The 12,551-nt window shown below is 42.3% G+C and overlaps 2 protein-coding genes across 6 annotated transcripts in view; one reads left to right on the top strand and one right to left on the bottom strand.

Annotated features, from left to right (window-relative positions):
* The window catches only part of itgav (integrin, alpha V), a 51,733-nt gene extending 39,206 nt beyond the window's left edge, over positions 1–12,527 (top strand). The window contains exons 19-32 of the mRNA XM_051402734.1: positions 33–187; positions 363–500; positions 574–641; positions 1,765–1,909; positions 2,210–2,302; positions 2,468–2,547; positions 3,173–3,253; positions 4,012–4,117; positions 4,313–4,471; positions 4,667–4,795; positions 5,060–5,173; positions 6,121–6,228; positions 8,579–8,698; positions 9,124–12,527. Of these exons, the coding sequence (XP_051258694.1) occupies positions 33–187; positions 363–500; positions 574–641; positions 1,765–1,909; positions 2,210–2,302; positions 2,468–2,547; positions 3,173–3,253; positions 4,012–4,117; positions 4,313–4,471; positions 4,667–4,795; positions 5,060–5,173; positions 6,121–6,228; positions 8,579–8,698; positions 9,124–9,216 (1,589 nt within the window). The 3' untranslated portion in view covers positions 9,217–12,527. The remainder of the gene's footprint in view (positions 1–32; positions 188–362; positions 501–573; positions 642–1,764; positions 1,910–2,209; positions 2,303–2,467; positions 2,548–3,172; positions 3,254–4,011; positions 4,118–4,312; positions 4,472–4,666; positions 4,796–5,059; positions 5,174–6,120; positions 6,229–8,578; positions 8,699–9,123) is intronic.
* LOC127365058 (uncharacterized) overlaps positions 1–12,551 on the bottom strand; it is a 205,371-nt gene that overhangs the window by 187,636 nt on the left and 5,184 nt on the right. The window contains exon 2 of one of the 5 annotated variants that reach the window (XM_051402786.1): positions 879–1,106. The exons of the other annotated variants lie outside the window; for them this stretch is intronic. The gene's annotated coding sequence lies outside the window, so the exon portion shown is untranslated. The remainder of the gene's footprint in view (positions 1–878; positions 1,107–12,551) is intronic. 5 annotated transcript variants of the gene reach the window in all.

Here is a 12,551-nt window from a genome sequence, read left to right as displayed (position 1 = left end):
AATGATCTGCTCTCTGATTGGTCCCCCTCCAGGTTTCCGCGTGGAGCTCATGTTGGACCGTCTGAAGCAGAAGGAGGCGACTAAACGCGTCCTCTTCCTGCACAGTCAGACCTTTCAGTACTCTAAGATCACCACGGTGTCCAACGGCAAAGGCCCGAGCTGCGAGGAGCAGGAGGTCTACCTGAGGGTGGGGACGCCATTCTCACCAACACACAGTGACAATGAACTACGAGCTAGGATTCATTAGTTAGCTCGCTAGCTAACAGCAGGGCTACCCTGTCTGTGTTTAGGAACTCTGTAATTCTGAGGAAGCAAACGGCTCTGCTTCCTGCTTCATGTGGACTTTTCTGTCTCCCTCCCAGGACGACCGGGAGTTTCGGGATAAGATCACTCCCATCTCCGTGGCAATGGAGTACAATCTGGACTACAAGCTGGCTGCAGACCAAACCGGACTGCTGCCCATCGTCGACATGTCGACCCCGACCAACGTCACCAAGCAGGTGAGTGTAATGGCAGCTGTTCGCTGTTTCCTCTGTTTACTTTTATTCCTCCTGACTCTGTGTGTTCCCTCAGGCTCACATCCTGTTGGACTGTGGAGACGACAACATCTGTAAACCCGACCTGAGGTTGTCGGTGAAGAGGTGGGAAACTTAGCTGCAGCCTGTTTTATCTCAATATAAATAATAATTAACTTTATTTATACAGCAGTAACCCAGGGTTGGCGCGGTCCAATTCAGTTCAATTCAATTCAATTTTATTTGTATAGCGCCAATTCATAACAGAAGTTATCTCAGGACACTTTTCAAATAGAGCAGGTCTAGACCGAACTCCTTATAACATTATTTACAGAGACCCAACAGTACCACCATGAGCAAGACCTTGGCGACAAGGGCAAGGAAAAACTGCCTGTTAAAAGGCAGAAACCTAGGACAGATCCTCCGGCTCTAGGTGGGTGGTCGTCTGTCTCCACCAGTTGGGGGGAGAGAGAGAGAGAGAGAGAGAGAGAGAGAGAGAGAGAGAGACAGACAGGTGCACAGCAACAACAGTATTGGCAATGGCAATCTAGCAGGACCATGGCAGGAGGCTCCACCAGGATCCATGAGAACCTGCGAGACGAGAAAGCACAAGAACTCCGGGGAAGAAGTGAAGTTAGTAACATGCATTAATGGGACATGAATGAGTGCAGAAAGAGAGAGGAAGGGAGGAGCTCAGTGCACTATGGGAAATCCCCCGATAGTCTAGGCCTATAGCAGCATAACTAAGGGATGGTTCAGGACTCACCTGATCCAGCCCTAACTATAAGCTTTATCAAAGAGGAACGTCTTAAGCCTACTCTTGAATGTGGTGAGGGTGTCTGCCTCCCGAACCACAACTGGAAGCTGGTTCCACAGGAGAGGAAACCATCCAAACTGCAGGACTTCAGGGTTCCCACGCGTCCTGGAAAACCTGGAGATTAGAGACTAGTTCTGCAGTCATTGGTAGGATAACCTGACCAGATGTGGAAGCAGAGACACACACAGAAATGTTAACTGTACATGTCACACTTTCTGCTGAAGGCTAACAGCTGCTGAGATGAGCTTTCTGTAAAATGAAATAAACTTACAGAAGGTTACAGAAAGAAAACTGTAGTGAATTCAGTGGAGAGTCTGCAGTCCAACAATCAGTCTCTGACCGCTGACCCGTAATGAACCTGACGCTTCATCAGGAACACTCACTAAAAGAGGTAAATGATACGACTGTGTGAGACTGTGTTTTGTTGTCCAGCGACCGTCAGCAGATCTACATCGGGGATGATAACGCTCTGACTCTGGAGATCAGCGCTGAGAACCAGGGAGAGGGAGCGTACGAGGCCGAACTCCACGTCTACCCTCCGCAGCAGGCCGACTTCACCGGGGTCGTCCGCAGTCAGGTAGCTCCACCTCCTTCACCAAATGGGACTTCATTCATTAACAGACATTCACAGAAATATTTATGAACTATAAATAGTCCTCATTCAAGCCCCCCATGAATGAACCTCTGAGATAATCAGTGCATAATGAGATTTATTGGAAGGTAAGACTGTAGCTCAGTCTTTGTTTCAGACACACTTTCACCAGCAGCCATGCAGGGAAACTGAAAACTGGAGCTGGAAACAAACACCTTGAAGCTTTTGGATTCAGATGGTGAAGGGGAACTGATGTTACAGTCTGGTTGTGTTGTTGTGTTGCAGACCCTCAGCAGGCTCTCCTGCGCCTACAAGAAAGAGAACCAGACCAAGATGGTGGTGTGCGACCTGGGAAACCCCATGAAGGGAGGAACCAAGGTGAGTGTCAGCTCTCCTCATGCTGGGGGATCCTGCTTTTACTGATGATGTCGAGTAAAGTGATAAATGATGAAGAAGGCAACCTGTAGAGGTGGATGGTTAAAAGCAGGAAGCACATTGTGTAGATGAACCTGCTGATTACCTTCCTGTGCTGTGATTGGTCAGGTCCAGGCAGAGTTGCGGTTCAGCGTGCACCAGCTGTCGGAGGAGGACACCTCCATCAAGTTCGACCTGCAGATGGTCAGGTACGGTCCATCATCATCATTGTCTCTGATGTCCATCACAAATAAATGTCCATAAATCCACTTAGAAACACAGACAAAGACGAATAAGAGCCTGAGAATCCTCATGTTTTTAAGTTTTCTTGAGTATCTAATAGCTGTCTGTACGTCCATCCATACACTGCACACAGGAAGTGACGTTGCTGCGTTCCTCAGCAGTGTAGTATCAGTGTCAGACAGCTGATATTGATTATTGATTATTCTCACATTAACTGATTGATAGTTGAATCAGTGAATATGAGAGATGGCTCTGGTTCTGGTTCTGGTTCTGATCTCAGTGATTATAATGTAACCTGAACTGATACTGACTGTCCTCCATACGCCTCATATGGAGGTGAAATTAACTTTAGTTTTATCCATAAAGGTGTTAAATATATAGTGTACAGACACAGTGGAACAGGACGTCAGCGCCGCCCTGTGGCTGCTTCCATCCTCTGTCTGTCTCACACATCCTCTGTCCGTCTCACACATCCTTTTGTCTGTGTGTATTTTAGTTTCCTTTAGTTGATGATCCATTGAGCTCAGTGTTAGTTCAGACCAGATCTGTACTGCCACATATAACTTCCTGCATCCTGTGTCTGTATTTCAGCTCCAACCAGTTCAATAACACCAGTCCTCGAGTCTCCAGCGTCACCCAGCTGGCTATCCTTGCTAAAGTGTCCATCAGAGGGTAACACACACACACACTCTCACACACACACACACACACACACACACACACACACACACACACACACACACTCACACTCTCTCACACACACACACACACACACACACACACACACCAGAGATGCGAGAGACAACAACAACAACAACAACAAACAGCATTCTGACTTATGTTGGTTCATTGTTTCTAGTGAACACACTTTGGGCCTGTCCACACGAATACGCGGCGTCACCCAATACGATGTCGTTTCTAAAGAAAATCCAGAAATATCTGCGTCCACACGGAGTCACTGAAATGACCCAAAACGCTGTAGTACATATGCCAGGCCTGTATGTGGCGCTGTGACGCCGCCACACCAATACACTAAGACCGGAAGAGAAGCCATGGAGCATGCGCTGTTTACAAACAAGTAGTAGTAGTCCGCCGTTGTTATTGTTGTTATGACGCGTCTAGCGGCGGCGGCTGAGGTTGAAGGCTGGAGAGGCGGGGCTAATACGTCATCGTTTCGGAAAAAATCTGTTATTGCCGCCCAGAAGACTCCGGGCAATCCGGCATTTTTGGATTTTCCCACTCTGGTGACCCGTTTTTAAAAAATACCGTTTTCACACCCCAAAAACGGCGTATCCGTCTGGACGCGAAGCCGATACGATAAAGTATTTATCCGGATTTGAGAAAAATGTATTCGTGAGGACAGGCCCTTTGTCTTCCATAGGACAGAAAGTCTGTCTCACTGTGTGAATTAAAACTCTGCTGTCTCTCAGGACGTCGTCTCCCGGACAGGTTCTGCTTCCCATCGCCAACTGGAAACCTAAAGAGCCTCCAGAGGTCGGAGACGACATCGGACCACAGATAGTTCACGTCTATGAGGTACACACACACACACACACACACACAGGTATAATATATACACATTATATATATCGTACACTGACTGAGGGACATATTTCATGGAGTTCATGTAAAACAAGCGATCTGGGTGAGTTCTTCCGCAGGATTATCGGATTGTTCCTAAGTTCCCGGAGGGAGAAATAACAGATGTTAACGAGTTGATTCTGCTCTCAGCTCCTGAACAATGGGCCCAGTACGTTCAGTAAGGCGGCGCTGGAGGTGGACTGGCCGTACCAGTACAAGAACGGCTCACTGCTCTACATCACCAGCTACGATACGGAGGGACCCATCAACTGCACCACGGACATCGAGATCAACCCGCTCAAAGTCCTGGTGAGAACCAAACCCTGGTCGTCTGACTCCCTTACCTCTCTATGGACACACACTGAATAAGGAGTTTATGATTAATTATTTAAAATCGTACTTCTAACTGGGGAGTAATAATTTTAATGTGTGTGTGTGTGTGTGTGTGTGTGTGTGTGTGTGTGTGTGTGTGTGTGTGTGTGTGTGTGTGCGTGTGTGTGTCAGAACCCATTGTCCTCAGCAAACACCAGCTCGGCTCCAACCGGAGGACGAGAGGCTGAGGGACGAAACCAAAACCACGTCCGTAAGAGAGACCTGGAGTCCAGAGATGCACAGAGTGACCAGCAAACACTGGTAAGACACACACACTCACACGCTCACATAATAAACACTATACACAATACACTATACACACACACACACTTTCGTTTGCTCCTTTCAGTCGAGTTTTTATTAGTTTCAGTGTCAGTTTTTGTTTTTTATGATAATAATACTAATAATATAGTACTATATTTTATATCTGTCTGTGTGTGTGTGTGTGTGTGTGTGTGTGTGTGTGTGTGTGTGTGTGTGTGTGTGTGTCTCTGACTGTGTGTGTGTGTGTGTGTGTGTGTGTAGGACTGTAGCACTGCAGACTGTCTGCGGTTGAAATGTCAGGTCGGTCGTCTGGAGAGGAGGAAGAACGCCATCCTCTTCATCTACTCCCGACTGGCTGTCAACAACTTCCTTAGGGTAAACAAACAAACAAACAAACAAACAAACAAACAAATGCTGCTCTGTTTTAGGGTCTGTGTCACAAACTAAACAATATTATTTTCAACAATGATCAATACATTTAAATTTATGGGAAACATATAGGGTCCCAACCTGAGGGTCGGGGTCATAAAACTATACACAGTATAAACACAGTAGGTCCATATCTCAGCATTTATTCATCTCTGGGAAGAAAACTAAACGGTTATTTCTAAAGTCTACATTAATCTGTAAGTTTTAAAACATTCTCATTAAGTAGCTTCAGTAATTGTTAATTGTGAAAAAAAACCTAGTAAAAAGTATTTAATCAAGAATGTTTTTAAACTTACAAAATTGTCGCATTAAATTTTCCATGTAAACCGTTTCAACTGTTTACAGTTAAAATAACTTATAGTAGATTATTTAATATGTAAACACAAGCTGCATTAATTCAATTCAATTTCAATTCAATTTTATTTGTATAGCGCCAATTCATAACAGAAGTTATCTCAGGACACTTTTCAAATAGAGCAGGTCTAGACCGAACTCCTTATAACATTATTTACAGAGACCCAACAGTACCACCATGAGCAAGACCTTGGAGACAGCTAGCAGTAAGCTCATAGCAACACGTAATGTGTCCATCAGTAAACTCCCAGAGAGTGGCTATTTCTGTGACCAAACACTTCCTGGAGTTACAAATGAACGAACATCAACCCGCCCAGAAATCCTCCAAATAAACTGCAGAACCTGCCTGAGAATGTTTTTAGGTTTTCTTAGTCTCAGAGTGATCGTTGTCTGTATGGATACACTGCACATAGGAGCTGATTAAAGTTCATTCTGCGTACTTTTATCGGTGCAACTTTACCAAGATGTGAACATATTTAAACAAAAACCACAATGGATGAAAGATTCGTCATGTGACTATTTTTTTGTTTTCTTTTCAGACTGAGAATCAGAATCGCTCGTATGTGATTCGATCTACAGCCTCATTCAATGTCATCGAGATGCCGTACAAGAAGCTGGTGTCGGAGCTACCGTCCAATAGTACTACTGTAAGACACACGCACACACACACACACAGCGACATGTCATCAGCACAGAAACATCACTCAAACAGAAGGAGAACCATTCCAGCACTGTGCTCTGTTTGGAGATTCATTTATAGAAACATTTCTTAACACCAATTCAATTTAATTCAATTCAATTCAATTTTATTTGTAGAGCGCCAATTCATAACAGAAGTTATCTCAGGACACTTTTCAAATAGAGCAGGTCTAGACCGAACTCTTTATAACATTATTTACAGAGACCCAACAGTACCACCATGAGCAAGACCTTGGAGACAAGGGCAAGGAAACACTGCCTGTTAAAAGGCAGAAACCTAGGACAGATCCTTCAGCTCTAGGTGGGTGGTCGTCTGTCTCGACCAGTTGGGGTGAGAGAGACGACACAGTTGCCCCCCTCAGGGGGCGGGGCCACAGAATTGTAAAGGTCTGATCAAAACAGCTTGTAAAACACAAATATTTCCAGCATATCTTTTATTAGTACAATACAAATATTTAATGAATGGTTATAAATATGAAATTGACTCGTTACTGGGTGTGCCACTAGAGGTCCAGCATCTCAAACAATGAGCCAGAAATAAAACTCAAACAGAGTTAGATTAGAAAATATCCATCAAATGAGCTGCGATAGCCGCAACGTAAGCTAACAGCGCCCGTCAAAGTCTGTCCATTAACAGTAGTTGTTTGTTCAACTAACAGTAGTTGTTGTTTGTTCAACTAACAGTAGTTGTTGTTTGTTCAACTAACAGTAGTTGTTGTTTGTTCCACTAATGGTAGTTGTTGTTTGTTCCACTAACAGTAGTTGTTGTTGTTTGTTCCACTAACAGTAGTTGTTGTTTGTTCCACTAACGGTAGTTGTTGTTTGTTCCACTAACGGTAGTTGTTGTTTGTTCCACTAACAGTAGTTGTTGTTTGTTCCACTAACGGTAGTTGTTGTTTGTTCAACTAACGGTAGTTGTTGTTTGTTCCACTAACGGTAGTTGTTGTTTGTTCCACTAACGGTAGTTGTTTGTTCCACTAACAGTAGCTGTTGTTTGTTCCACTAACAGTAGTTGTTGTTTGTTCAACTAACAGTAGTTGTTGTTTGTTCCACTAACAGTTGTTGTTGTTTGTTCCACTAACAGTAGCTGTTGTTTGTTCCACTAACAGTAGTTGTTGTTTGTTCAACTAACAGTAGTTGTTGTTTGTTCAACTAACAGTAGTTGTTGTTGTTTGTTCAACTAACAGTAGTTGTTTGTTCCACTAACAGTAGTTGTTGTTTGTTCCACTAACAGTAGCTGTTGTTTGTTCCACTAACAGTAGTTGTTGTTTGTTCAACTAACAGTAGTTGTTGTTTGTTCCACTAACAGTAGTTGTTGTTTGTTCCACTAACAGTAGCTGTTGTTGTTTGTTCAACTAACAGTAGTTGTTGTTTGTTCCACTATAAGTAGTAGTTGTTTGTTCCACTAACAGTAGTTGTTGTTTGTTCAACTAACAGTAGTTGTTGTTTGTTCCACTAACAGTAGTTGTTGTTTGTTCCACTAACAGTAGCTGTTGTTGTTTAACTAACAGTAGTTGTTGTTTGTTCAACTAACAGTAGTTGTTGTTTGTTCCACTAACAGTAGTTGTTGTTTGTTCAACTAACAGTAGTAGTTGTTTGTTCAACTAACAGTAGTAGTTGTTTGTTCCACTAACAGTAGTAGTTGTTTGTTCCACTAACAGTAGTTGTTGTTTGTTCAACTAACAGTAGTAGTTGTTTGTTCCACTAACAGTAGTTGTTGTTTGTTCAACTAACAGTAGTTGTTGTTTGTTCCACTAACAGTAGTTGTTGTTTGTTCAACTAACAGTAGTAGTTGTTTGTTCCACTAACAGTAGTTGTTGTTTGTTCAACTAACAGTAGTTGTTGTTTGTTCCACTAACAGTAGTTGTTGTTTGTTCCACTAACAGTAGTTGTTGTTTGTTCCACTAACAGTAGTTGTTGTTGTTTGTTCAACTAACAGTAGTTGTTGTTTGTTCCACTAACAGTAGTTGTTGTTTGTTCCACTAACAGTAGTAGTTGTTTGTTCCACTGACAGACTCAGGTTGTTATTGTCAGTGTCTGACAGCATTATGGAAAGGATCCCTACAGAGATAGACCTTTAGTTTAACCACAAACAGCCGTAATATCACTATCACTCTCCACCAGACTCCAGAGACAGAAACACTCATTTTACCTTCAGATCATCGTAACTTCATTCAACGTGGACTAAATGAATAATGTTAGTTATTAGTTAGTTAACCAGTTAGTTCTGGTTTCTCATCCAGCCGATCATACAGAACTTTATGTATTTATGTAAAACGTGTGTGTGTGTGTTTTCAGGTGAGTCTGTCGGTGGTGTGGGTGGCAGAAATTCCTCAGTCGGTCCCAGGCTGGGTGGTGGCTCTAGCTGTGCTGGCGGGACTGCTGCTGCTGGCGCTGCTCATCTTCATCATGTACAAGGTGGGAAACAAACAGTGTAATGGTTATAGAATAATGGCACGCGGTAAGATCGGTAACCAGGGAACCAGACCAATCCACAGAGCTGATGTCTGAATGGGTCTGGCAGATGCGCCTGGCCAGCCTTCTGAATTCCGCCTGTCCGTGAGTCCGATCTCGAGGAAACTTGGCACAGAGAGTCTCTGGACCATGCTGGCCAAAAGTTGAATAAAGAACTTTGATACGTCAAAAAATGTGGAAGTTACCATGGAACAACTTCCTGTAGCATGTACTGGAGATATATCTCACTGAGGCTGTGGACAACACGACAGACGCTGTAAAAGCCTTTCCAGGCGACTGTTCAACCGATGCTCGCCGTCGGCCTCGTCAACTGTGTGGCAGAAAATGGATTTTACTATAATTCTCTTTCTTCTTCTGTTCCTCTGCAGTTGGGTTTCTTTAAGCGGGTCCGCCCCCCCCAGGAGGACTGCACTGAGAAAGAGCAGCTGCAGCCAGAGGAGAACGGCAACGCTGACGCCTAGAGGTCGAACCCTGAGGACCGTCACCCCCTCCACACCCCCCCTCCGTCCGTGCAGAAACAATCAGGGTAAAATGTCTGTGAGGAGCGTTTCACTGTATTCACTGTTGAGTAGCAGATTATGGTACTGGTACTGGTTTAAGGTTTTGTTTTTATTTTCTTGTTGTGTTTGTGCCAACTTGGGTCAGAGGAACTCCTCAACGCTCAAGAATTCATATTTGAAGGTTAAAGGAATAGTTCAACATTTATATTGAGAGTGAGATGTTCGGATTGATGCCAAGCTGCAGCCAGTTAGCTTAGCTTAGCATACAGACTGGTCACAGGGGGAAACCTGGCTCTGTCCGAAGGTAACAAAATCCACCTACCAGCACCTTGAAAGCTCTCTGGTTAACACAAATCATACAGCAGGTTATGAGGGTTTATTTTCTCCTGTTGGTTTTTGTGCGGATTAAAAAACAAGATCTAAAGTGAGCTAATTAGTGACTTTAGAGGTTCTGGTGGATTGATTTAGAGCCAGACAAATGTGGAACTACTCCTTTAACACACTGAGCAAGAATTCTTCATGATAATCTGTAACTCCAACATTCAAATGAGGCTTTTTCTTCTGGAGATTGGAGGCTTTCGTCTGCACCAGAGCTTGTGGAGTTTGGCCCAGAATTTGCACATTTTTTTCCCTGAACCCAAAATGATTGATGACCTGTAGGTGCTTGTTGCCCACAACGTCCAGAACAGCTGATAATTCGTCATTATTTGATCCTGTCCTGATCGACAGCACTGTTTCCTAACAGAGTTAGTACAGCAGGGACCTCTCCGGGTTGGTAAAGGACTACGGAGGAGGTCTGAGATCAGATTGGTGCTTTTCTGCTCAAACGTTAGCTGCGAAGGTATCTCCACGAGCTTCCACAAAGTGCTTGCTAGTCTCACCATAAAATGCTAATAACAATAAAAAGAAAAAAATGACTATTAATTGAGCACAGAAAATGAGTGATGAGAAAATATGTTAAATAATTAAGCAAATGAGTAACAAAAACAAGGCTAGCTAAGCTAACAAGGATAAAATTGTTGAAAGTCTAAATGAGGTGATAAAGCAGAGGATTGTGGGTATGGGACGTCCTCGCCAACAGTAAACAGAGTCTTTATCCCGAGCTGGCTGATTGGCTGCGCTCAGGTCTCTGTTTTTGGATAAAGGTGGTTGTGATGTGGGCTGACAGTAATATATTTACCCTGATCTTTTTATTTCTTCCTGCTTTGTGTTTATGGGGAAGCTGGTTTGAACGTCTCGTGTAAGAGTCATTACTGCTCTGCTCGGGATGCTGGTGGGGTGTTTCACTATTTTTTGGTATTTTCTACAAAACACGATCAAGAATTTTGCAAAGTTTGCTTTTTTGTTTGAAATGTTTGAAATGTTGTTGGTTGTAAAAATCAATGCAAGTGATGAGTTTATATTTGGTTTTGTAAAACTGATCCTTCCTAATTCCCGGTCAGAACTATTGTAGATTAGCTAGCTAGTTAGCTAGTGTTTTGCTCTATATCAAAATACTAGCTAACTAGCTAACTAACCAGCTAACGATTGATGTAGATTAGTTAGCTAACATTTTGTTGAAATTAGCTAACCTTACTCCTCACTTTTATCTTTTTAACCATCTTCAAAAATATGTCTTTCCAACATAGATTAGCCAAGCACATAGCATAGCACATAGCAGAGGTTCCAAAAGTGGCTAAACCCCTCCCCTGAATAGCGATGTCCAATCATTGCTAGGTGCCACAGGCCCGTTGGAGCAGTGTATATCAACAGTAACTAGGGAGGGCGGGGCTTAACAAACGCTCAGTTAGTTACGGTTATAATTTTCCCGCCCTGCACTGTTATGTTTTTTTTAAGTAGTATTATTTTTCCTCAGATTTCAGTCGTGACTGGCAGCTTTGCTGAGAACAAAAATGCGATGAAAGCAGGTCGCTAGTTTGTATGATTGTGTAAGTGTGCTTGGGAATATTAAAAACAAAAACATTGCTACAGTATGAATTTACCCATATTGGGTTTGCATCATGAATTAATGTTTACGGTTGATGATCATTTAAAAACAAATTAATCCAATTAACAATCACAATGAAATAACTGCTGGAACACTTCGGTTAGAACATGATGCGTGTTTTTGTTTTCTTCAACTGGCATCTTATCCACTGCCTTCTGCGTTCGTCATCCTCTCAATATTCTCCACCGACACTAGGTGTCACTACTGTCGTCATCAAGTTGTCAGTAAAATTTCGATCTCTTCAGCAGTTGTTAGTTAGGGATGCACTGAAAAAACTTCATACTGTCTGAACTAATCTGAATACTGATAGCTTTGTTACCGTAGCATCAGAGCAGACTTATTTGGTTATTATTACAACCCTGAAAACTTGGTTTCATATCTGAAGTCTTTAGAAAAGTCAGCACCTCCAGGAAGTTGCAAACGCACAATTTTGCAGTTTTGTTCAATCGCCACAACTTTTTCGCAAACAAGTTGGCTTTGTTTTTAATGAATTATACAAGAAAAACAGCATTTACAATTTTCTCTTTCTCCCGCAATTTTATTGCAAAAAAATACCTAAAAACATCGCAGTTTTTTGAAAAGCTGCTGTGAAATCAGATATTTTAGGCCGTTAACAATCCTGGAGGAACTGGATAATCAAAATAAGCAGCAATTTAAAAAATACACTACCAGATGTTTCTGGAGAGTTGTCGGGACTGTGATTTGACCAACTGAGAAGAACCTAAAGTTAAAACAGACGTAATAAACGCGATCAGCAGCTCGGTAGCATCTGTGCGTCCCAAATCTGACGAGGTAGATATTGCGTCATGACGGAGAGGCTAACTGCACTGTTAAAACGTTTTACAAGGATATTTCTACGTTTAAACTAGACTAATATAAAGCTTTTTAGGGTTCTGCAGGACTGACATCAAATTACAACTCAGTCATTATTTTATTCACAAAAGATGCTTTTAATGAAATATCTGTTCAAGTTCTACATTATTATTCTATTATTAAATTTAATTATTTATACTTTTGGAAAAGTAAATTTGAGATTAAAAACAATAAAAAAAACTAAAAGAAACCTTCCTGAGTCGACAGAATGCAGTGATTTGAAGTCAGTCCTGCTGTTGTGTTTGAGGGGTTTGAACTGATTTATATTTAATACCACTGTCTTTCTTTCTGCATTACAAAATATGGACTATTTTTGATGTATGTATTCTTTCACCTAGAGAATAAAAATTAACTATTTCATAAGATGATTTCACCTTTTGAGCTGAAATAAACAGACTTTCACAGTTCACAATTTGTTCAGTGTTTGTCTTTTTTT

Source organism: Dicentrarchus labrax, unplaced genomic scaffold, assembly GCF_905237075.1.
Source record: "Dicentrarchus labrax unplaced genomic scaffold, dlabrax2021, whole genome shotgun sequence".
Classification (NCBI taxonomy): Eukaryota; Metazoa; Chordata; class Actinopteri; family Moronidae; genus Dicentrarchus; species Dicentrarchus labrax.
Note: the sequence above shows the minus strand (reverse complement) of the source record. Positions and strands in the feature narration are given on the sequence as shown.